General features: G+C 50.8%; 3 protein-coding genes across 3 annotated transcripts in view; all 3 read left to right on the top strand.

Annotated features, from left to right (window-relative positions):
- LOC114888975 (signal transducer and activator of transcription 5B-like) overlaps positions 1 to 10,459 on the top strand; it is a 28,483-nt gene extending 18,024 nt beyond the window's left edge. The window contains exons 5-11 of the mRNA XM_029211680.1: positions 1 to 90; positions 1,206 to 1,300; positions 1,407 to 1,537; positions 2,972 to 3,127; positions 7,111 to 7,162; positions 7,424 to 7,531; positions 8,055 to 10,459. Of these exons, the coding sequence (XP_029067513.1) occupies positions 1 to 90; positions 1,206 to 1,300; positions 1,407 to 1,537; positions 2,972 to 3,127; positions 7,111 to 7,162; positions 7,424 to 7,531; positions 8,055 to 8,181 (759 nt within the window). The 3' untranslated portion in view covers positions 8,182 to 10,459. The remainder of the gene's footprint in view (positions 91 to 1,205; positions 1,301 to 1,406; positions 1,538 to 2,971; positions 3,128 to 7,110; positions 7,163 to 7,423; positions 7,532 to 8,054) is intronic.
- A 5,729-nt stretch (positions 10,460 to 16,188) lies between these two features.
- On the top strand, positions 16,189 to 20,544 carry GHDC (GH3 domain containing). Its single transcript, XM_029213132.1, has 10 exons — positions 16,189 to 16,311; positions 16,486 to 16,574; positions 16,728 to 17,014; positions 17,315 to 17,436; positions 17,596 to 18,097; positions 18,498 to 18,690; positions 18,810 to 18,881; positions 18,958 to 19,091; positions 19,419 to 19,504; positions 19,764 to 20,544. The coding sequence occupies exons 3-10, from the start codon at positions 16,741 to 16,743 to the stop codon at positions 19,980 to 19,982; spliced, it is 1,602 nt and encodes a 533-aa protein (XP_029068965.1). The 5' UTR covers positions 16,189 to 16,311; positions 16,486 to 16,574; positions 16,728 to 16,740; the 3' UTR covers positions 19,983 to 20,544.
- A 1,765-nt stretch (positions 20,545 to 22,309) lies between these two features.
- Positions 22,310 to 23,736, top strand: HCRT (hypocretin neuropeptide precursor). The gene is made up of 2 exons (XM_029213154.1): positions 22,310 to 22,415; positions 23,250 to 23,736. Exons 1-2 carry the CDS (start codon positions 22,395 to 22,397, stop codon positions 23,622 to 23,624), a joined length of 396 nt encoding a protein of 131 aa, XP_029068987.1. The 5' UTR covers positions 22,310 to 22,394; the 3' UTR covers positions 23,625 to 23,736.
- Positions 23,737 to 24,253: the final 517 nt, after the last annotated feature.

The following is a 24,253-nucleotide window of genomic DNA, read 5'->3' as shown; positions in this document are numbered from 1 at the left end:
GTGTTCCTGGCGCAGAAGCTCTTCAACAGCGGTAGCAGCCACCTCGATGACTACAACGGCATGTCCGTGTCCTGGTCCCAGTTCAACAGGGTGAGGGACGCCGCCCGCTGCAGTTAGATCGGCCCCTGCAAACCAGATCCCTCAGGAGTCTCCCTGCCCTCGGCCCTCATTCCTCATGTCTCTAATACGACGTGCCCGTGGTAGTAGGAAGCTTCTGAATAGATGGACAACCACATACTTTTTTATGTAGAAAATTATGTTCGACTATATCAGCAAATTGGGCCTTGCATGCGGCTAGTGCATTTTCTTCCTTTGTAAAGGAAACAGCAAAGTAAACGGCAGCGTAACTCATGAGAAGTAAGGCTTTCGTGATGATGAAAACTCCGTGGCTCTGTCCCGTTGACTCTCTGATGTTCCTCGATGTGTAATGCAAAGTCAGGCTCCTGTGGGACCCTCAGCCTGCAAAAGAGGATGCTGACGAAGGATACTTTGCCTCTAGCATCTGGTAGTTCAGATGTCACCCGTCACATCTCTGATTATAAACTGAACTTTCGTGTCTTTGCTTACGCCCCCCACCCTCACCACACATGCCCTACTTCAGAGATCTCACAGTCTCTGAGTGGAACTCTTTTAAATGGTCGCATGCTAACCAGCTGGCTAACAGGTTCACTGGTGGTCAGAGGAGGTTTGACAGGGAAGCAGGAGGCCTAGGTGGTCTGTCTTTGCCATTACAGTACGGCTCCTGCCTTCCACCGGAATCAGATCACTGCATTTTGCTGATCATGGTTGGCAACACCTGTATGACGGAGTGTTCTCTGTGGCCTCATGGTGTGATCTAATCCCATTCAGATTTACAGGTTTCTCCGAAGCTCCCAGGTGACGCTGCTGTTGCTGGTCACAGACCACACGTCAAAACCAGCAAAGGACTAGTCAGCCTAGATACAGGGGAAAGTATGTGTAGCCAGGGTCCACTGGGTGTATTGGTAATTGCTCTGTGGTGTTTTCCCCTTCTTCCGTCTTTTCCCCACTATTCTGTTTTTGGGTTGTAGGACCATTTGGTCAAACTCAGGTAGGTGTGTATATTTGTATGATTCTGACAATGTAGATGTTGTTTTCCATTTAATTTTTCCAGTTAAAGTATATAGGTAGTAATATCCCAAGTGTTACTTTTGCCTTCTTGTGTTCATTGTTGTATCTCCAACCAGGAGAATTTACCAGGACGGAATTACACTTTCTGGCAGTGGTTTGACGGTGTGATGGAAGTGTTAAAAAAACATCTCAAGCCTCATTGGAATGATGGGTGAGGATCGTCATTTGTTAAGTCAGCAGTAGAGTAGCAGCAGGGTCTTTTTTCTGGCATTAAAACACCACGTTCTGCTTCTGCTCATTTGGCCTTTGTGATCCAGGGCTATCTTGGGTTTCGTGAACAAGCAACAGGCCCACGACCTACTCATTAACAAGCCTGACGGGACCTTCCTGCTGAGGTTCAGTGACTCTGAAATTGGTGGCATCACCATTGCTTGGAAGTTTGATTCTCGTGAGTGCCCCTCCCTTTTTAAGACACACCTTGGCTCTGGTTAGGTGCTTTTGTTGCAAAATTACTTTTAACAATTTATTGAGTACTTATTATTCCTGGGCACGAGTACTGATTATGGGAGGCAGAAATGTATAACCATGACACAGCTGCAGCTTGTGTAACATCTTATTATGGGAAACACCATTACTAATTTTGAGAAACACAGATGTACAACCCGACATATGGCTACATGTGATGCAGTATCCTGTCCAGAATCTCAGCTGCTTCCCTTTTGAAATGTTTGCCTTCCTATTACTCAACCTTGAGCTTATTTCAGTAAAGAATTACTCTGTTGTTTGGAGTCATTAGAGTGGAAATAATATGCTATTTTCATTATTCCTTTATCCTAACATAAGGAAACTGCCATTGATCATTTCCATCCAAGAATGTTAGTTCTTTTCCTCTGACCCTCACGGTAAGACAAGAGTAGCTTGCTAGTTTTTTGTGACTTAAAGATTTTAATAGCTTTTAATAACTCCCATGCACCCTCTGGCTATGGACACACTTCCTATCTCTTTTACATACTTTTGTACAGGGAATCAGGGACTGGAGTCAGCAAGAAGTTTCTTCTAGGGAGGGACAGAATACTGTTTGAACTGGAAACTACCTGAGATCATTAGATCTCTAGGAAAGTGGTATATGTGTTACCTGCTTATCTACCCATGACTTTAAAAAACTGCTTAATCGGGCTTCCCTGGTGGCGCAGTGGTTAAGAATCCACCTGCCGATGCAGGGGACACAGGTTCGAGCCCTGGTCCGGGAAGATCCCACATGCCGCAGAGCAACTAAGCCCGTGTGCCGCAACTACTGAGCCTGTGCTCTAGAGCCCGCGAGCCACAACTACTGAAGCCCGCGCGCCTAGAGCCCATGCTCTGCAACAAGAGAAGCCACCGCAACGAGAAGCCCGCGCACCACAATGAAGAATAGACCCCGCTTGCCGCAACTAGAGAAAGCCAGCATGCAGCAGCAAAGACTCAATGCAGCCAAAACTAACTAACTAAATAATATATAAATTTTTTAAAAACTACTTGACCTACAACCTATGGTAATTTTTTTTTTTTTTTTTTTTGGCGGTACGCGGGCCTCTCACTGTTGTGGCCTCTCCCGTTGCGGAGCACAGGCTCCGGACGCGCAGGCTCAGCGGCCGTGGCTCACGGGCGCAGCCGCTCCGCGGCATGTGGGATCTTCCCGGACCGGGGCATGAACCCGCGTCCCCTGCATCAGCAGGCGGACTCCCAACCACTGCGCCAACAGGGTAGCCCTATGGTAATTTTTAAATGGAGATTTTCATTGGGACAATTTTAATGGAGAGCTTTATTTGTAGTATATTTGGGTTTTAAGATTTCCTGTTCAGAAATCATATTTAGACTATGATGATTCTGTTTTTTGATCTAGAGGAAAGAATGTTTTGGAATCTGATGCCTTTTACCACCAGAGACTTCTCCATCCGGTCCCTGGCTGACCGCTTGGGAGACCTGAGTTACCTTATCTACGTGTTTCCTGACCGGCCAAAAGATGAAGTGTACTCCAAATATTACACCCCAGTTCCCTGCGAGCCTGCCACTGGTAACAATGTTCGCATTCTGATTTGGTTTCATTGTGATTTTGGTTTTGTTTTAGGTGTACGTGTGTGTCTGTGTGTGTCAGTCTGTCTGTCTGGCATGAAAGTCTACGCAGTTAGCACTCAGTTGTTGCTGTTTGAGCTCTATCCAGGGCAGATGTAAATCCTGGGCTGTTTTCTTCAGTTACACAAAAAACACATCAGCCGCCAACCCCAAATATCAAATTGAAGGGAATGAATTGCTTTTAATACAAGCTTAGATCAAACAAAATTAGGAAGGTAGAATTTTGTTTTTCAAAACAGAGATGGTTTTATTGTTTTCTGAGAATAAAAGTATTATGTATTTATTGTAAAATGTCCAGAAAAGTATAGACAAGAAAATAGATATCACACGACATTTCTTATCTCATCAACGTAAACAATTTAGTGAATGTTCTTCCAGTCGACGTAGATATGTGTTCTGTCACTCAGTCACCAGAGGCTTATTAAGCACTTCCTGTGTGGGGTTGCAATCTAATAGCAGAAGGAAGACAATAAACACGTAAACAAATAAATGTATCTAGTGATGGACACTATGAAAACAAATAAGGTGAAGGGATAGAGAAGTGACGGGGGGTGTGTGTGCGGCCCAGCACTTCACTCGAGTGGTCAGGGAAAGCTCCTCTGAGGAGGTGACATCAGAGTAGCCCTGAATGAAGTGAGGAAGCCACACATAGATCTAGAGAGAACATTCTAGGCCGAGAGAACAAGAGCAGAAACCCTGAGGTGGGAGTGAGGTTGGCATGCTTAGAAAACCTCACGAGGGGGCTTCCCTGGTGGCGCAGTGGTTAAGAATCCACCTGCCAATGCAGGGGACCCAGGTTTGAGCCCTGGTCCGGGAAGATCCCACATGCCACGGAGCTACTAAGCCCGTACGCCACAACTACAGAACTTGCCCTCTAGAGCCCGCGAGCCGCAACTACCGAGCCCGTGTGCCACAACTATTGAAGCCCGTGCACCTAGAGCCTGTGCTCCGCAACAAGAGAAGCCACTGCAATAAGAGGCACGCACAGGACTTCCCTGGTGGTGCAGTGGTTAAGAATCCGCCTGCTGGTGCAGGGAACACAGGTTTGAGCCCTGGTCCAGGAAGATCCCACATGCCACAGAGCAACTAAGCCCGTACGCCACAACTACTGAGCTTGCCCTCTAGAGCCCGCAAGCCACAATTATTGAGCCCGTGTGCCACAACTACTGAAGCCCGTGCGCCTAGAGCCCGTGCTCTGCAACAAGAGAAGCCACCGCGATGAGAAGCCTGCGTACCGCAACAAAAGAGTAGCCCCCTCTCGCCGCACCTAGAGAATGCCCATGCGCAGCAACGAAGATGCAACTCAGACAAAAATAAATAATTAATTAATTTTTAAAAAAAGAAGCACGTGCGCCCAATGAAGAGTAGCCCCTGCTCGCCGCAACTAGAGAAGCCCGTGCGCAGCAGCGAAGACCCAGCACAGCCAAAAACAAATAAATACATACATTTATTTTTTTAAAAAAACACTCATGAGGACCCGGGAGGCTGGAGCTGAATGAGCAGGGGAGAAATGGTGGGACATGAGGGCAGAGCAGTGGGAGGGACCAGATCATGTCGGGTTTGGCTTATAACCATAACGTCGTCATTTGTAACCTGATTATTCTTTCACTTAAAAATATATCACAGGCAGAGTTACAGGTTAGTAAATATAAACTTACAGCATCATTTTAACAATTGCATAGAATTCCATTGTATGGTGATCCTATGTTGGTTATTTAAGATACTTAAAATTTAAGTTATTCACAGTTTTTTTTTTTTTTGGTTAATATTGAGATAACCTGGTACATGCATCTTGTTCTACTGTTTCCTTAGGACAAATCCCTAAGGTAGAATTTGTGTCAAGGGGTATATACTTTTCAAGCATTTGGACACGTCTGTCCAGAGTTGCCCCCCAGAAAGTGGAATCCGTTTTCACTCCCACAGACGTCCTGTTTGAGTACCTGCTTCTCCATCCTCCTCCTGCCAGTGATAGTGTCTCTTCAGCAGTTTCATGTTTGCCAGTCTGATAGGCATAAAAATGATAATCTTAGTTCTTATTTTCATTTCTTTGATTCTAGGTAAGGTCGAAACATCTTTTCATATGAAGATAATAATAACTAGAATGATAATAGCAGCTAACATTTGTCGAATGCTTACTTGCATACCAGACACTTTTCTGAGCACACTTCAAATAGTTTCTCATTTCATCCTCAAAACAGGTGTGTGAAGTAGGCACTGTCACCATCCCCATGTTACATTTGAGGAGCTGAGGCACAGAGGAGTGAAGTAAATTACCAGAGATATCACAGTTAGGAAGAGGCCAAGCCAGGGTTTGAGCTCAGTCTAGCCTGTACTTCTTAACCGCCACATTGTTGGCTATTTGTATTTTTTCTGTGAAGTACGTTCCTATTCCTTGCTCATTTTTCTTTTGGAGTTCCTTTTTTTCTTAAGAATATGCAAGTGTTTTTTTATATTGTAAACAAAGCTTTTATTACTGTAGCAGAGATTTTTCTCAGTGTGTCATTGTTCTTTTAACATTCAGGTTTTATTTTGCTGAAGTGCAAAGACTTGTATTTTCTGTATAGCCCAATCTATTGACCTTTTTCCTTTATAGATTCTGCTTTTTGTATCATGCCTTCCCACCTGGTTATATTTCTAGGTGGGGAAATAAGCCAAAATATTTTTAGACTTATGTGGTATTTTGGATTAAACCCACCACTGCTTCTTTTTGTTAGCACAACTAATCTAGATTTTTCAATCCTATTTTTACAGCATTTCTTTGTTTTTTTATCTGTTCTGCCATTCTGTAAAATTCTCTGTAGACCATAAAGCACAAAAAGCATATGAGATATCATGAAAAGGCAGCTCCTGACATTCGAAGCCCCAGTAGAAGCAGGTCAGGATAACAAGCAATGTGTGACCCACGGAGCAGTTCATTCTCTTGGGCTGAGTCATCCTTCTGACCTCAGCGGAATCTTCATTGTCTGATATAGTTAAGCTTATACTTATTTCCATATTTACACACCCAGGAAACAAGACTTCATTCACCGACTTCAGACCATCACATTCCTACTACCTACTTAGCTGGATTTCCATAATCAGCCTTTTGAAAAGGTAACTCTAGCTTATCTGCTAGGTTATCCCTAGCCTGCCATGTCCCAGTGGGGATGCTGTGGAGAGTGAGACACAGCAGCAGCATTCTTTTTAACCAGCCACACAGCACAGACAGCACCCACTGGGAGGCATGACCATCATATTACCCCCGAGTGCAGAAACCCCACGAAAAGAGCACGCAGACACCTGACAGAGTGACATTCCCTTTCCTAAAAGGGTAGAAGCTCAGAACTAGAGTAACTCCCGGGATCCTCAAGTCAAATTAATGCCCCTCTAATGCTTAGATTTTTCCGCGTGACCCCTAGCGACTGTTGGTACACCTTCCACGTGAAAACCTCCAGTGATGAAGAAATCAGTTCTTCCCGAGACTCTTTCGGGGAGTTCCTGTGATGACAGCGTTCTTCCTTATTTGAATGAGAATTTGTCCTGTTGCAGCCTCCTCCTGTTGGTCCTCGTTTTGTCCCCTGTCTTTCTGCATCTGCGACTTTAAACTTTTTAAGATATGTTTTCTTTTTACAGTTAGAATGCAGTTAATGTTTGATTTAGATTTGTATCGAAGCATATCTTTCCTGTGGTTTGAAGAATTAATTAACACATCCAAGCCAACTTGGAAGCTGTCTTACCTTGCGGTGTCAGTATTGAGGCTTCTCAACTCTACTGGGTCTTCCTAACGGATTAAAAGATGTGCTTATACTGGATCCTAAGATAAAATGAGGCAGTTGTGTCTCATCCTAAGAAAAGATGGAATTCTTAAGGGAGACTGCATTTTCATTTCATTTGAGAACTTTGGTTTTCATCACTCTTCCCCCTCGGCAGCTAAAGCAGTGGACGGATACGTGAAGCCACAGATCAAGCAAGTGGTCCCTGAGTAAGTGTCCCGGGTCCAGCTCTGGTCTCCTGCTGCCTCTCTTCTCCTCTCACCCCCGCACCTGGCTCTCCTCACCCCTCACTGCCGCCCCTCCTGGGGAGGGAGCTGGGCTTGGTCACCAGGGCGTCGGTACCCGGGGCCCCGCTCCTGCAGCCAGGGCCCCAGCCCTAGGGGGCACTCTGTCCTTCCGCACCTGAAAAAGACACGAAGGTGGCCCCCGAGCCCCTCCCCGCTGAGGCTGCGCTCTGCTTCCTCTCGCAGGTTTGTGAGCGCCTCTGCGGACTCTGCCGGGAGCAGCGCCACCTACATGGACCAGGCCCCCTCCCCAGCCGTGTGCCCCCAGGCTCATTATAACATGTACCCACAGAAGTAGGTTGTGTTCTCCTGGGGCTCAGAGGGGAGGAACTGGGCACTTGGCCTCAGGCTGGGCACCAGAGGGCTGGTGGGCAAGGAACCCAGAGCTCCTCTAGGTCTGAGATCACCCAGGCCAGGCCGGGCTCTGGCACATGCCCAGGTGGGAGGGAGAGATCAACCAGTAGATGTTGGTAGTTTAGAGTGGGGTTGGGCAAATGGCACCTGCTCCCCTCTCTTAAAGCGGAGATTTTTCTGGCTCTGTATAAGGACCAGGTGGGGTTTAGGTGTGTGCGGGCAGCCAGTGTTAGGGGCAGGTAGGCTGGATATTTTAGTCCGAGTCACTCTGTCCAACCAGCTAGCAAAGGACTCTGCCCCAGGGTTCAGGTCAGAGTGCTGCTTTCCTGCGAGGCCTGGGCCAAGGGTGCAGGCGGTCGGTCTTGAGCCGCTCACCTGGGGGGGTGCGGGGTGGATTCTGCTGCTCCTCATTGGCCTCTGGCAACCTTTCCCTTCCCGTAACCTCTCCCCTTTCCCTCCCAAGCCCTGACCCCGTCATTGACAATGATGGGGACTTTGATCTGGACGACACGATGGACGTGGCACGGCGCGTGGAGGAGCTCTTAGGCCGACCTATGGACAGTCAGTGGATCCCCCACGCACAGTCGTGACCCCCCGTGGCCACCTCCAGCTTCTTCATCCTCGCCAGAGGAGTTACTTTTGTGGATGTTTTAATTCCATGAATCGCTTCGCTTTGGAAACAATACTCATAATGTGAAGTGTTACTACTAGTTGTGACTTTAGTGTTTCTGTGCATGGTGGCACCAGTGAAGGGAATGTGAGTGTGTGGGTGTGGGTGTGTGTGTGTGTGAGATTGCACGTTGGGCTGTTTCTCCCCCTTGCTGTCCGGAGCTTAGCTGCAGCACTGGGGCCACAAACAGAGGCTGTGGTTGTTTTAACCTTGTGCCGAAAGGTAGTTAGTTCCATGAACCCTGGAACTTGGCCGTGTGTTTTGAGGGTGGCTGAACTCGGACATGCGGCTGTTGAAGTGACAGAAGGACAGAGGGAGGTGAAAGCACCTCGTGTCTGGTGAATCTTTGTCACTGTGTCTGCCAAGCCATTGAACATGATTGTTTCCACTTTTCTTCTGAAACGTAGAAGCTGCCTTTTCACAAAGAAAACCAGTCCTCCCTCCTTCCCTGTCCCCCAATCCCCATTTTCCTCGGTAGGGATGGGAGAAGGGGGGACATAGAGCAATCGCTGGGGCAAGAGAAGATGTGGGTTTTCCGATGGGTAGCGGCTTTTTAAACAACCCGTAACCCATCTAAATGTTCTCTGCCTCTCCCGCTGACTCCCAGCCCCCACGGAGTTGCCGCTTAGTTCCTGTGTGTGTACGCATGTGCAGGCACGTTGGATGAAGTAGAGGGAAGAAAAGAGAGTCACGTAACTAGAGCTTACAGTGTTGATGTCCTCTGTGTCGTGGCCAGAGTGGGCTGCCCAGTCCCGGCTCACAGGCGCTGAGAACGTTGCCTTGTTACCCGGGAGTGGCTGTCCAGTCTGCCTGTCCTTCCTCTGTGCTGGTAGAGGCACAAGCGAGGCTTTTCAAAGGCTTATTGATTACGGCATTTTGCAAAGGTTGAATGGTGTTTTTGTTTCCAAATTGGGACTTGTTTTTCCCTTCCCACCCTAATTTGACATCAGAATTCTTTCTTCCTGCGTCAGGTCCTGTGCCACTGGGACGCAGGTCACCTCATTTCCCTTCACTGTCCGCACACAATGTCTTGGGGAGTGGGTGGCAGGAATGTGGGCTGAACCAAGGACCAGTGCGTTGCCACCCTGGTGCAGGGTGCTGGGTGTCGGCATTGGTAATTTGGGGAAATGCAGTCAGCGAGTTTGCTGAGAAGTTTGCTTTGCGAAAACAAGGCAAAACCAAAAATCCTCGGCATAACTTTATCCAAAGTTTGTTCCATAGCTTTATACCAGAAGGAAGGAATGGGCCATGGCAGGCAGGTGGGAAGAGGGGGAAGCAGGTATAACTTTGGGGTTAGGCCTGTAAGGTCACCCCCAGCCCCCCCTCCAAAAGAAGGGCCTGACCACACCCAGGAGAGAATGGCCCTAAAAACATTATTTTTATACATGTGAGTAAATAAACATATTTTTTTTACAAAAATAACTTCTGAATTTATCAGTGTTTTGATGTTAAAGGAAAATATTCCTCTGTAGTAAATTATTTATTGAAAGAGGACTTTTTACAAGCTGCTCTTTGCCCTAGCTTGGTTTCATACACTGATTTACTTTTCTGTGCTGGGCAGTAGACCGTCTCTGCCTCTGAGGAGCAGGCGGACTCCTCCATGGATACCAGCACCGACGCAGGATGCCGCGAAGCCCCTTACGTCCCCTCAAGATTTGATGAAAATCCCCCCTGAGGTTGGGAGTGTTGGAGAAAGGTAGAAAGGAAGCCTGGCTGCTCCTGGACTCAAAGAGACCTCTCATGCCCGACACTGGGCCACCCTGAGTGCCGGCCCTGGTTGTCCCAGCAGCCCTGGGGGCAGGGATTGACACACTTTCAGATGAGGAGTGGGCCTAGCCGCAGGCGTGCCGAGGGCGGAGCTCTCACTGCATAGTTAGCACTGGGGTTGGGGGGACAGGTTCCCAAGAAAGTGGCTGCCCCGAGCCTGGGGTTCCCGCGCACGTCCAGTGGCTGAGCTGTCCTCCGTTCTCCTGAGGCTATGCCTGTAGATGGGAGAGATTTTTGACTGAAAGTTGCGCTCGCTATCTGCATGTATCTTCTCTCTTCTCCCTGTTCTGCAAACCGCAAGGAGAGGTGACAGGCAAGTCCTGGCCACCTCAGCCTCTCACTCGCTCCCAGACACACATATGCACGTCATCAAAATGTTTCAATGTGTAGTATGTGCAGGGCTTCGTAGAGGGTGGGAGGGAGACTAAAAGTGAATATAACTTAAAATGGAAACATACTTTTTATAATTTTTCTTTATAAAACTTTGTGAAATTATTTCAGATACAGATTTTAGTGTTGATGCAGGTTAGTATATAGGCACCAAAAAAGTATTGTTTACGATTTGTGTATTTTATGTTACAATAAATACTTCCTCTAAATGGACAACATTGAGTCCTCTTCTTATTTTTTTCCATCAGGTGGTGAGATAGAGTGGCTTTCATAGGGAAAAATTTGAAATCATCAGTGTGACTCTGAAAAGAGGAACTAGTTGGGCACTGGCTGCCTCAGAGTGTGTGTGTCACCAGCTTTGATGGCAGATGGGGGCATTTCTTACCTTCCTGTTCACATGAGGTTTTGAAAATTAGAATGATAGTCTTTTATCTCCTATTCCTGTTAGAAAGTTCATCCTTAAAATTCAGCACATTTAGAGTGCCTGCCCTGAGCCAGGCTTGTGTATGGGATGAGAAATCATTCCTGCCCTCAAGAGGATTGCAGTCTGGGAATCCACACACCCTGGAGCCCGCGCCACAACTAGAGAGAGAAAACCCACACGCCACAATGAAGAGCCCATGCGCTGCAACAGAAGATCCCACATGCCTCAACGAAGATCCCGTGTGCCGCAACTAAGACCCAACGCAACCAAAAACATGGGAAAGACAGCTAACACAACCAATTATGATAGGATATTGGCTCCTGCTGCCTTAAACCTATCCCAAGTCCATTCTCAAATACAAAAGAACAGACAGGAAGGGCACCGAACAGCTGAGCTGACTCTTAAAGAACAATTAGGGGGACTTCCCTGGAGGAGGAAACGAGGGAAGGGAGGGAGGAAGGAAGGAAGAAAAGAAAAGAAATGGGTAAAGATACACCTGGGAGGAACTCTCTCAGGGTCAGAACAAATCTCAAATACTGACCTTTGAAACTATCCCTTCAAAGAAACCTGAATTATTATTATTTTTTTTTTTCTGGTATGCGGGCCTCTCACTGTTGCGGCCTCTCCCGCTGCAGAGCACAGGCTCCGGACGCGCAGGCTCAGCGGCCATGACTCACGGGCCCAGCCGCTCCGCGGCATATGGGATCTTCCCGGACCGGTGCACGAACCCGTGTCCCCTGCCTGCATCGGCAGGCGGACTCTCAACCACTGCGCCACCAGGGAAGCCCAGAAGCCTGAATTTGATTGGATCAATTTGTGGAGCCATTTATTCCCCAGGGCGTTGTTGAAAAATATAGCAATCAGCCAGCAACTAGTGTAGTTTAACAGCTGGGTGTGGTCGGGGAAAGAGACAAGGAGAGATCTGTGCAAATCACTGTCCTGCTAGGGTGAGTGTGGGCATAACTCCCCCCTAAGTAGCAATATCAGAGGCTTCACACTGTGTGTGTGGGTGGACAGTGGGGAGCAGGTAGACTCACTAACATAATCCTGCCACTCACTAAACAAGGAAACTGGTTTACCTGGACAAGAAACAAGGAATTGCTAAACTGGTTTCCAAGGTGGCTGCACCATTTTACATGAGGGTTCTGATTTCTCTACATTCTTGCCAACACTTGTTATTTTCTGACCTTTCGATTATAGCCATCCTAGTGGAGTGTGACATGACTTGAGTCAGTTTTAATTTGCATTTCTCTGATGACTAATGGTGTCGAGCAGCTTTATCAGAAGCCCTGGAAAATTCACAAATATATGGAAATTAGACAATACAGTCCTACATAACAAAATGAAAAACAAAAATAAAGTTGAAGTAGTCACACTTACCAATTTCAAAACTTACTACAAAGAAACAGTAATCAACAAAGTGTGGTACTGGCATAAGGATAGACCTATAGATAAGTGGAATAGAATTCAGAGTCTAGAAAGAAACCAGTGTGTCTATGGTCAACAAATTTTTGACAAGGGTGCCAAGACCAATGGGGAAAGAATAGTCTTCTCAACAAATAGTGCTGGGACTACTGGATAGCCACAAGTGAAAGAATGAATTTGGAACCTTACCTTATATCATATATAAAAATTAAAAATGGATCAAACATCTAAACGTAAGAGCTAAAGCTATATAAAACTCCAAGAAGGAAACAGAGCTTCATGATGTGGGATTTGGCAATGATTTCTTGGCCAAGACACCAGAAGCACAGGGAGCAGAAGATAAATTGGACTTCATCAAAATAAACTTTTGGGAATTCCCTGGTGGTCCAGTGGTTAGGACTCGGTGCTTTCATTGCAGTGGCCCAGGTTCAATCCCTGGCTGGGGAACTAAGGTCCTGCAAGCCGCGCCATGGTGCAGCCAAAAAAATTAAAAATAGAAAAACTTTTATGCTTCAAAAGACACTATTAACAGAGTGAAAAGGCAACCCACAGAATGGGAGAAAATATTTGCAAATTGTATGTCTGATGAGGGTTAATAGCCAGAATATATAAAGAACTCCTCAACAACAACAACAAATTTTAAATGGGAGCATGACATGAATAGACATTTTTCCAAAGAAGATATACAGGTGGACAAAAAGCACAGGAAAAGATGCTCAATTGTAAGGGAAATGCAAATCAAAACCACAGTGAGATACCACTTCTTACCCACCAGGTTGGCTATTATAAAAAAACAAAAACAGGGACTTCCCTGGTGGTACAGTGGTAAAGAATCCACCTTCCAGTGCAGGGGCGCGGGTTTGATTCCTGGTCGGGAAACTAAGGTCCCACATGCTGCGGGGCAACTAAGCCTGCATCTCAGAGAGTCCGCGTGCCGCAAACTACAGAGCCCACGCGCCCTGGAGCCCGTGGGCCACAAGTAGAGAGAGAAAACCCACACGCCACAACTAGAGAGACGCCCACGTGCTGCAACGAAAGATCCCGCATACTGCAACTAAGACCCGACACAGCCAAAAAAATTAAGAAAATAAACAAATATATTTTTTAAAGGCAGCCTTATTGAGCCATGTCAAAGATTTAAAAAACAAAACAAAACAGAAAACAGCAACTGTGGTAGGGGATGTGGAAAAATTGGAACCCTTGTACATTGAAGGCAGGCATGTAAAATCGTGCAGCTGCTGTGAAAACAGTGTGGTGGTTCCTCAAAAAATTAGACATATGAATTACCATATGATCTAGCACTTCCCCGTCTGGGAATATACCCAAAAGAATTAAAAGCAGGGATTCAAACAGATATTTGTACCCCCGTGTTCATAGCAGCATTATTCATAATAGCCAAAAGGTAAAAACAGAAAAGTCCATCAATGAATGAATGGATAAATGTGGTATATACATACAACGTATATTTCCTTCCTTAAAAAGGAAGGAAATTCTGACACATGCTGCAACGCGGATGAATCTTAACCACGAAGACATTATGCTAGGTGAAATAAGACAGACACAAAAGGACAAATATTGTAAGATTCCCCTTATATTAGGCACCTAGAGTAGTCAAATTCATAAAGACAGAAAATAGGATGGTGGTTGCCAAGGAATGGGGAGTTATTGTTTAATGAGTACAGAGTTTCAGTTTGGAAAGATGAAAAATTTTGGAGAGACATGATGGTGATGGTTGCACAACAATGTGAATGTACCTAATGGCACTGAAGTGGACACTTAAATATGGTTAAAATGGTAACTCATGTATGTTTTACCACAATAAAAAATGGATCAAAAAAAATGGATCAGAGACCTAAATGTAAGAGCTAAGATTATAAAATTATTGGAAGAAAACATAAGGGTAAATCTTCATGACCTTGGATTTGACAATGAATTCTTAGATACAACACCAAAAGCACAAACAGCAAGAGAAAAAATAGGTGGTTGGACTTCATCAGAACTAAAAATTTTGTGCTTCAAAGGACGCTATCAAGAAAATGAAAAGATAACACAAAAGATGGGAGAAAATATTTGCAAATCATATATATCTGATAGGGGACTTGTATGTAAAATATATAAAGAACTCTTACAACTTAATAATAAAAAGACAAGTAGTCCAATTAAAAAATGGGTAAAGAAGCTGAAAAGACGTTTCTCCGAAAAAGTATACAGATGGCCAATAAACACATGAAAAGATGCTCGACATCATTGGTCATCAGGAAAATGCAAAAACTGACTCAGATCACTTCACACCCCACTAAGATGACTATAATCAAAAGGTCAGATAATAACAAGTGTTGACAAGGATGTAGAGAAACTAGGACCCTCATATACTGGTGGTGGGAATGTAAAATGGTGACACCACTTTGGAAACCAATTTAGCAGTTCCTTAAACAGTTAAACCGTTACTACACGACCCTGACATTCCACTCAATGGAACACAGTGAATCCCTTGCATTCTATTTTTATGCAAGAAAATATATGTCCACAGAAAAACTTGTACAAACATTCGTAACAGCATTTTACATAATTGCCAAAGAGTGGAAATGACCCAAGCGTCCATCAACTGATGAATGGATAAACAAATGTGATACATCCATACGATGAAACATTATTTGGCAATAATAAGGAATGAACTACTGGTACACAGTACCACATGAAAGAACCTTGAAAACATGCTAAGTGAAAGAAGCCAGACTCAAAAGACCACATCTTGGGCTTCCCTGGTGGCGCAGCGGTTGAGAGTCCGCCTGCCGATGCAGGGGACACGGGTTCGTGCCCCGGTCCGGGAAAATCCCACATGCCGCGGAGCGGCTGGACCCGTGAGCCTATGGCCGCTGAGCCTGCGCGTCCGGAGCCTGGGCTCCGCAACGGGAGAGGCCACAACAGTGAGAGGCCCGCGTACAGCAAAAAAAAAAAAAAAGACCACAGATTATATGATTCCATTTACAATGAAATGTCCAGAATAGGGAAATGTATATATAGAGAGAGTAGATTTGTGGTTGCTTAGGGCTGGGGGCAGGGAGGTGGGAAGGGATTGGGAGGTGATAGCTAAAGGGCCTGGGATTGCTTCTGTGGTGACGAAAATGTTATAAAATTGACTGTTGGTGTGGCACATACCTATGAAGATACTAGAGACCACTGAATTGTACACTTTAAGAGCTCAGCTGTGAGAAGAAGAGAGACTGCAAGACGGAGAGGCAGGTGAGGGTGTAGGGAAAGGTTTCAGTGTCTGAGAGCCTGGGTCAAGGGCACAGATGGAGAGAGGGCTTAACCACGGACAGCAGAAGACCCTCATTCTGAGCACAGCTTCTCAAGCTTTTCAGTAGGATGGGGGAGCCGAGCTCCATCGGGCACCTCATTCCCAGTTGCAAAACTACCTCCTGGCATAAGGATGGGAGAAGTTTGTGTTTCCTTGCTATACAGCCGATAAGCTAACACAGGTGGTGACCTCAATTACCAGGTAGTTATCTTGAGAACAGGTGTTAATGGGTTGTGTCTGCCTGGCTCTGGCTTTAAAAGGGGGTGAGACTCTTTTCTATCTGCAGTCCCAGCAGATTGCCTGTGGTGCTCCACACTCTGCTTTGACGTTTATTCAATAACAAAAGTATTTCCTTCCTCTACTACCTTTGTGGAGACCAATTCTGGACTGGAAAACATTTTTGCTTTTTAACAGTTCTCAAGTTTGCACCTGCTCCAGGATGGGGTGCACCCCACTCCCGGCTCAAGCTGATACGAGTCTGAGGACCACGATACTCTGGCCCTAACTTCCCTCCACCTGCCAGCTTGGGCCAGCTCCCAGCACAGCGGCCCTTAGGCAACCTGCCCCTTTAAGAGCCCCCCCCTTCCCAGCTCCTCCCTCAGGCCCGGTGGCCGGATTTCCTGGTTCAGGCCCAGCCCTTTAAAGCTGTGGCTCCATCCTTCTGGCCGGTTGTGTACTGAGGCTGTAGGGGGTTGCTGAGGGGGCCCTGGGTGCCAGGCAGAGGCACAAGTGGGCTGTGACAGGTGCATGTGGGCTTCGGGGGCGCACAGGATGCTGGGACAGGGTGGATCCTGGACAAAGCAGAGCCTCTCGGTAGTGGGCCAGATGTGCCATCCGTTAAGTACCTGCTGTGTGCCAGGCACCGTGCCATGCCTTTCCTGCACTTTCTGAGGGGTATTATTATTCCCATTTTACAGATCGGGGAAGGGAACGGAGCTCAGAGCAGCTGGCTGAGTTACCCAGGGCCAGACAGCTAACAAGGGGCAGAGCCAGGATCCAAACTCAGGTCAGTGTGACCCCAAAGCCCTGATGTTCTCTCCCCCGCATCACCTGCCTGACAGGTTTCACTTGGTGTTCCTGTGCGCGGGAGAGTGGGGGGGAGGAAATGGGTTTCCCCCCTCCCCCTAGTGCCAGTACTTGGGGGCCTTCCTCCTGTCAGGAGCTGCTTGGAGATGTTGCTGCCGCTGCTGCCGTGCCTCGTGCTGTGCCTCCTGCTGCTGCCGCTGGCCGTGCTCTGGCGGCGGCGGCCGTCCCAGGATGCCAGGCTGTCCTGGCTGGTCCATCTCCAGCACCGTGTGGCATGGGGGGCCCTGTGCTGGGCAGCTGCCTGGCAGCGGAAGAGCCTAGTGCGGAGCACGCTGCACGCGGGCCAGAGCCAGCAGCGGGCCCTGAGGCGGTGTCTGCAGGGAGCCCAGAGTCCCCGCTGTCCCCTCAGGGGGAGCACAGGTGTGTTTCCCAGGGTCTGGGGAGGTGGCCCAAAGAGAAAGAAACCCCATAGGACAGTCAGATTCCAGAACCTGAAGACCTCCCTTCCCCCTTCTACTGCCAACACAGAGGGACCTGACCCAGAGACCCTACCCAGGCCCGAGATTGTTCAAGATGAATTTTCCCATCCTGGGCCCTGACAGCCCCTCTTCCCCCAGGCCTGTTCTGGGTTCCTTCCTCAGGGGCCTCACCAGTCTTACCTGAAACTCTTGGGAAACTCTGTGGCTTCATGAGGATTTTACGATGTCTTTGGGGCTACAGATATAGGCGTCTTCCGGAATCATCTCCCTCTGACCAAGGCCAGCCAGCTCCAGGAGGAAGAAAGTGGAGTGCAGCTCTTGCCTCCTGCCTCAAACCAGTACCGTGGGGAGGTCTCTCTGCAGGTAAACTGGGAAGGCTGGAGCCCAACCCCGCCAGAGACCCCCTAACTGCAGCCAAACCCTCCCATCAGAATGGGAAACGAACAAACAAACAAAATACCTGGGGCCTCAGGGTCTGGCTCAGGCCCAGGGCCAACGACACTGCCTCTTGTCTCCCTCCAGGCCACCTTGCTGGGTCTGGCAGCCCTAAAGAAGACCTGCCCGGAAGTGCTGGCCCCAGAAGGCACGGCCCGTGTGACCCCTTCCTCCCCTTGGCCCTACCCCCTCCCTTGGCCTTGGCATGCCCTGGGCCATTTGGGCCCTGCTGGAGCCAAGGACCCTAGGGCCCTGCTGCTGGAGGCACTGAGGTCCCCGGGCCTGCGGGCTCTGGAAGCTGGGACGGCGGTCGAGCTCCTAGACGTCTTCTTGGGCCTGGAGGCCGATGGCGAAGAGCTGGCTGAGGCATTAGCTGCTGGGAACCCAGGAGCATCGCTCCCCAGACGGGCAGCTGAGCTGCGGGAGGCCCTGGAGCAGGGACCCCGAGGACTGGCCCTTCGGCTCTGGCCAAAGCTTCAGGTGGTGGTGACTCTGGATGCAGGAGGCCAGGCGGAGGCTGTGGCTGCCCTGGGGGCCTTGTGGTGCCAAGGGCTAGCCTTCTTCTCACCTGCTTATGCTGCCTCTGGAGGTCAGCAAGACTCAAGGGTAGTGAGGTGAGGGCAGGGGGCAGAGGTCACACAGCTAGCTGCCAAGTAGCAAGCCCTATATAATCATCTCATCTAATCCTGCCCAACCAGCAGCTCCATTTTACAGATGAAAAAACTGAGGCTCATAGAGGTTAAGAGACACACACATTTACACCACACCAGCATTTAACCACAGGTCCATCACCTCCAGAGCCACCGCCCCTTCCCAATTAAGACCTTAGAGGCAGAGGGCTGAGCCTGGGGGAGCCAGGAAGGGTGGAGTGGGAGGGCAGCAGTGGGATCGATGCTCAGAGGATTGGGGACTGGGATCCAGGGTGAGGGGCTATTGCCCAGCAGAAAGCAACGTTACCACCAGATGAAGAAGCCGCTTGCTCCCCACAGGGGCGGTGGGCCTGAGTCTGTGGCCAGAGCAGCCCCATGGCCTGTACCTTCTGCCCCCTGGAGGCCCCTTTATTGAGCTGCTCCCACTGAAGGAAGGAACCCGGGAAGAGGCTGCCCCCACCGTCCTACTGGCCGAAGCCCAGAAGGGCAAGGAGTACGAACTGGTGCTGACTGACCACACCAGCCTCACCAGGTGACCACCTGGCTGCCCACCCCCAGGCCACCTCAGGCCCTCTGGAACCCTGCTGAAAGCCAGGGGCATGAGCTAATGGGCCTTTGGGCCTGACCTCAGCCCCACTTCTACTCTATCAGGTGCCGCCTGGGTGACGTGGTCCAGGTGGTTGGTGCCTACAATCAGTGTCCGGTCGTCAGGTTCATCTGCAGGTAAGTGACCCCCTGGGTGGCTGAGAGATCATCCTTTTGCCCTAGGTTCCTCTTCCTCCTGCTTCCTCCTCCCCAGGCTGGGCCAGACCCTGAGTGTTCGAGGCGAAGACACTGGTGAGGACGTGTTCTCTGAGGCCTTGGGCCGGGCGGTGGGGCAGTGGCCAGGGGCCAGGCTGTTGGACCATGGCTGTGTGGAGAGCAGCATTCTGGGTAAGCTTCTCCACTGGCTCCTGCCTCCCGTCCTTGGCTTGACTGTCCCCCAACCCATACCCATCCTGCTGGGAGATCTCTAGAAAAGAGAAAAGAGTTAGCCTGCTTTGCTGCTCCTAACAAAAGTCCTTCCCCATATCTAACTCCCATCCCTCCTGCTGCCTCTATCCATGTTCTCTCCATTCACCCCACTCCCTGCCAAGGAACTCCTTTTCTCCCCGCTGTGAACCTGGCAGTGGGGAAGAACAGGCGGGGGCAGTAGGCTTTGGCTTTGGATGCTGCCCTGTTCACAAAAGCACGTGTCCACGATGCGGGGTTTGTCTACAGATTCCTCCGAGGGTTCTGCTCCCCACTATGAGGTGTTTGTGGCACTGAAGGGGCTAAGGAACTTGTCGGAGGAAAATCGAGACAAGGTACACGAGAGACAGGGACAGGGTATGACTGCATGTCCCTTTCACTCTGCACGCCCCCAGGTGCTGTGGGCACAGGGGAGAGATGGGGAGGAGGGATGTGGGCAGGAGAACCTCCCTGGGGCTCTGGGAAGGGAGGGATGAGTCCCACGGACACAACACGTATACGCACGAAACTGCTACCGACGCATTCCCTGGACACGGCCGTGCGTGCCTCACCACACGCCCCACACCAGCCTCACGCAGGCCGTTCTGTTTCCAGCTTGACCACTGCCTTCAGGAAGCCTCCGCTCGCTACAAGTCCCTGCGGTTCCGGGGCAGCGTGGGCCCTGCCCGAGTCCACCTGGTGGGGTGGGGGGCCTTCAGAGAACTGCGGGCAGCCCTCGCTGCCTGCCCCTCAGCCCCCTTCCCTCCTGAGATGCCCCGGGTCCTCAAGCACAGGTACCTGGCCCAGCACCTGCAGAGGAGGGTCGTGTCCTGAGCTGAGGCCTGCCCACTGCCCTGTTCACCCTCACGGGCTGCCTCGCTCTTTCCTCTGGGGCCCCTCTGGATGGGGAGCCCTTGGCCAGGGTCTTCGAGTGTCAGCTGACGGTTGCCCATCAGAGCTGCTGGGCCTTAGGGAGGCCCGACCTGGTCTGTCAGTTCTGAGGAGTTGACTTCAGGGATAGAGCAGACACCAGCAGTGCCCCATCTGGAGGCCCCCGGCCCACCCTGGAAGACCCTGGGGTTCCAGTCCACGCTGACAGTGCCTGTGTCTCTCAGCCCATGCACCAGGCAGGCTGGAAGTGTTGGGAGTTAATGCTCTCAGGAGTGACCCTCAGTCAGCAAAGGAACAGGAGCTGGTGATCACAGACCTCAGCTTCATCGTCCCTCAGTGGGACAACTCTGAAGCGTATTCTGGATTGTCTCCCTCGGAGGGTCACCACCAGTTGCCCACAGCGGTAACCCTCTCATTAACAAAGTTCTTGGTTTTCCTTCTTTCCCTCCCGTCCCTACTCCCTTATGTGCTTTCTTGGATCACCGCCCCAATAAACCTCTTGCACCCAGAATCTTGGCTTGGGGTCTGCTTTTGGGGAGACAGTGGTCCCATTCGCTCTGGTGCTGCTGCAGCCTGGGCTCCCCTCCCAGCTTCAGCTCTGGACACCAGGGCTTTCCCCACACTCCCCCTCTGGGCTGGGGCAGGCCCTGAGTGTGTGGGCCCGCAGAGCCCTCGGGGACCCCTACCACAGCCTAAGTCAACCCAGAAGACACAGAGCCCCTCGTCCTACCTCTCCCCATTCCAAGCTTTACCTAAATGCGGAGGGGCTGCTCCCCAACTCCCCTTGCCCTGGCTTAGCACGAGTCCCCTTCCTGGCCCAACACCCGCAAATCACTTCCATGGGCAGGCCCTGTGCTGTAAATCATAAAGAATCAGAGCAGGAAGCAGCTCCAGAGACCATCTGGCTTAACCGTCCATCTTACCAGTGGGGAAACTGAGGCTTCGTGGGGTCGTGAGGTTTGCCCAAAGCCCCGCAGCTCCTCGTAAGCACCTCGGCACCTGATCCCAATCAGTTGCCAAGCCTCAGGTTCTGCCTCTGAATTACCGCTTCTGGATTCCACGCCCCACATCCAGGCCCCTGCCCCTCCCACCCGGTCCCCACACCAGCCCACCACTCCTTCCTGCTAAAATCCTCGCACAGCGCATCAGCTTAGCCAATAAGACCCTTTGACCCACCCTGGCCTCACTTACCTGTCCAGTCACCTCTCTCTTGTAAGAGAAGTGATCTGTGGACCACGCCTTACTTCCCGCGAGAAATAAGCGCTGTCATGTCTAGGTCTTTGTCCCTTCTTCAGAATGCCTTCTCCCCTGACCTTACTTGATGAAACCCACTTTTCATGCAAGGCTTTTTCAGAGGCCTTTCTCCACTGAGCTAGCCTTTTGCCGGGTCGCCTCCCCACCTGGACTTTGGAGCTCCTTGAAAACTGGGCTATATCCTATGCACACTGTCACTCCAGTGCCCAGAGCAGGGCCTGGCACGGAACTGGTGCTCAGTAGACAGTGCCCTGGATAAGACATCAGCCTAGAGATGGCATGTGTCCTTCACCCCATGGTGGCTCTCTCCCTGCTGATGGTGGGGTGGGACTCCATCCCTCCTGTCCAGGCAGCCCAGCCAGGTAGGAAGGAAGCTGGGGATGTTGAAGGATCTCACCAGGTTTTGCTGCTTTCCTCCCACTGCCCAGGGTTGGCTTTCAAGTTTCTCCATCTTGGAGGTTGGTGAAAGGGACAGAGGGAAGAAGAGAGACAGAGGGGAGGGAGAGCCAGCTAAGAAAGCTTTTCCGTGGAGGAAGAAGGCCCTGGAGCCTGAAGGCCCCAGGAGCAGTGACAGGAGGACGGGGGCAGAGGCCTGTTGCCTGGCTGCCCTCTCCCCCCACACACATCCTGTGGAGAGTGGGTCTCACGACTGCCTCCTTTCCTGCCCCTAATTAGCAGCTCCCCTGACACACTGTCCCACACCAGCATCCCAGGCAAGGCCTCTTTTGTGCTCCCAGATTCCTAGGTGCAAGTTGGCCTCATTAGTGCCCGGAGACCGCCCCATCTCCAGGGAGCAGGCAGACAGACGGGGGCGGGGAGGTGACCAGGAGCACAATGATCCACCTCCAGTCTCTGAGTGCCTTGGCGGCCATTCCTTGGGCCCAGCCTGGAGACGGCCCTCCTGCAGGAGGCTAATCTTAGATTTGCCATTGTCTGGCCCCAGAGTGGACGCAAGTGCCCATCTCTCCCCCGCCACCCCAGAGCACTATAAACCCCAGGACCCTGGTAGCGGGTTGCAGTTGACAGCCTCAAAGCTCCTGGCTATTTGGACCACTGCAGACGACACCTTTCCCGGCTACGCCACTCTGAGCTCCAGACACCATGAATCCTCCTTCTACAAAGGTAAAGACCCGGGGACGGAGGGGTGACTCATTAGGCCAGGGGCAATGAGAGGGTCTGCTCAGGGAGCTGGAAGAAAGGTTGAAGGTGTCTAGCTCTTGGCCTTTTCCCATGTGGGTTCTGAGGCAGCGGACGGGGTGGACCCTTGGCCAAGTATCTGCCTTGGCTAACATTGCATTGTGCCATGTTCTCCTAAGAGCTCATGTTTATTGAGCCTTCACTACGTATTAGGTGCTGTTTGCACCTGTCGTCTCATTTCATCCTCCCAGAAGCCCTGCACAGTAGGAATTATTTAATACCCAGTTTACAGGTGAGGACGTTGTGCTCCCTGAGAGGGCAGGAAACTGTCCCAAAGCGACTGAGCTGTTTCCCCTGCAAGGGAGCAGCCGACAAGACAACAGCTTGGATCCTGCCAGTCCTTGATTTGCACGTGTTTGCCCACTGTGAGGGGGGAGGAGCGGATAAATAGGGCCTCTGTTTCCCTGAGCTAAGTTTCCACAAACGTCTGGGGCAGATTCAGACATGTCTGTTTTCAGGTGGAGTGGTCAGCGCTCTAATGGGTACCCAGAGGAGAGAGGGATTCATTCTGTCCAGGGGGTCTCAAAGGGCTTCCTGGAGGAGATGCTCTGCTAGGTCTTCAAGGACGAGTAGGTAAAGGAGCCAGACACGAGCCCTTCTCCAACAGAGCCCTTCAGACAGCTCTGCGCAGAGACAGGCAAGCTAAGCGACAGCGAGGGAGGAGCACAGGCCAGGAGGGGGCGTGAAGCAAGCTGTGCAGAGCCCGGGCGTAGGGGTTGGATGCGGACGACCCTCAGCGCCCGGTCTCCGCCTCCCCAGGTCTCCTGGGCCACCGTGACGCTGCTGCTCCTGCTGCTGTTGCTGCCGCCTGCACTGCTGTCGCCCGGGGCGGCCGCGCAGCCTCTGCCCGACTGCTGCCGTCAGAAGACGTGCTCCTGCCGCCTCTACGAGCTACTGCACGGCGCGGGCAATCACGCGGCCGGCATCCTCACGCTGGGCAAGCGGCGGCCCGGGCCCCCGGGTCTCCAGGGCCGGTTGCAGCGCCTCCTGCAGGCCAGTGGCAACCACGCGGCCGGCATCCTGACCATGGGCCGCCGCGCAGGCGCAGAGGCAGCGCCGCGCCCCTGCCCCGGGCGCCGGTGTCCCGCTGAGGCCACCTCGTCTGTCGCGCCCGGGGGACGGTCCGGGGTCTGAGCCCTTGCTCAGGTCCTGTCCTGGCCCTACCCTGGCCCTGCCCTCTCCCCTCTGTCAGCCCGCCCGGTGTCAGCCCGCAGAAAAAGGGCAATAAAGACGAGTCTCCCTCTGTTAGTGTGGCTGCTCTCTGTCCCGGTGTGGTCGCGTCCCGCCCTCCAGGGGGCGTGAGAGTCTTTCTAACTATAAAGAGCCAGAAAACCTGGAGGCTCGGGGAAACCTCAGCTTGGGCGTCTTTGAACCCGAAACACTCTCGGGCGGGGAGCTCCCAGAGCAAGGAACTGTGCAAGGCCCTGGGGTGCGGAGAGAACCGCATATGTGCGTGCTTGGAGGGGAGGATGGGGATAGACACGTCCCTCGGTGCTCTACCAGTCATTCTGTATCGTAGGGCCTTTCCGGAGAGACGCAGAGGAGAGAAAAAGCAAGCAGAGGAGGGGAATCCGGCTGGGAAGGAGGGAGCTGCGCCTGCCAAAAAGGCAGGGCATCTGAGGTTCAACATAAATCTTCCAGAGAGCTGCAGCGTGGGGTAGAGAGTCTGGGGGAGCAGTGAGGCGTTGAAGGGGAGGCGGTTAGGCTTGTGCAGCCCAGATTGTGAAGACCCTCACAAGTCGTCAGGCTTTTCACTTTATTCT

Source organism: Monodon monoceros, unplaced genomic scaffold, assembly GCF_005190385.1.
Source record: "Monodon monoceros isolate NGI ecotype Baffin Bay Population unplaced genomic scaffold, NGI_Narwhal_1 Super_Scaffold_9, whole genome shotgun sequence".
NCBI classification, from domain to species: Eukaryota; Metazoa; Chordata; class Mammalia; order Artiodactyla; family Monodontidae; genus Monodon; species Monodon monoceros.
The sequence above is the reverse complement of the archived record's forward strand: the minus strand, read 5'-3'. Positions and strand labels throughout refer to the sequence as shown.

Excerpts from the sequence above, each read along its gene's own strand:
- GHDC (XM_029213132.1), top strand. The coding sequence starts at position 16,741 with ATGTTGCTGCCGCTGCTGCCGTGCCTCGTGCTGTGCCTCCTGCTGCTG. Across the intron at positions 17,437-17,595 it reads GTGGGGAGGTCTCTCTGCAG|GCCACCTTGCTGGGTCTGGC; the intron begins GTAAACTGGGAA and ends GTCTCCCTCCAG. Across the intron at positions 19,092-19,418 it reads TGTGGAGAGCAGCATTCTGG|ATTCCTCCGAGGGTTCTGCT; the intron begins GTAAGCTTCTCC and ends GTTTGTCTACAG.
- HCRT (XM_029213154.1), top strand. The coding sequence starts at position 22,395 with ATGAATCCTCCTTCTACAAAG. Across the intron at positions 22,416-23,249 it reads TGAATCCTCCTTCTACAAAG|GTCTCCTGGGCCACCGTGAC; the intron begins GTAAAGACCCGG and ends CCGCCTCCCCAG.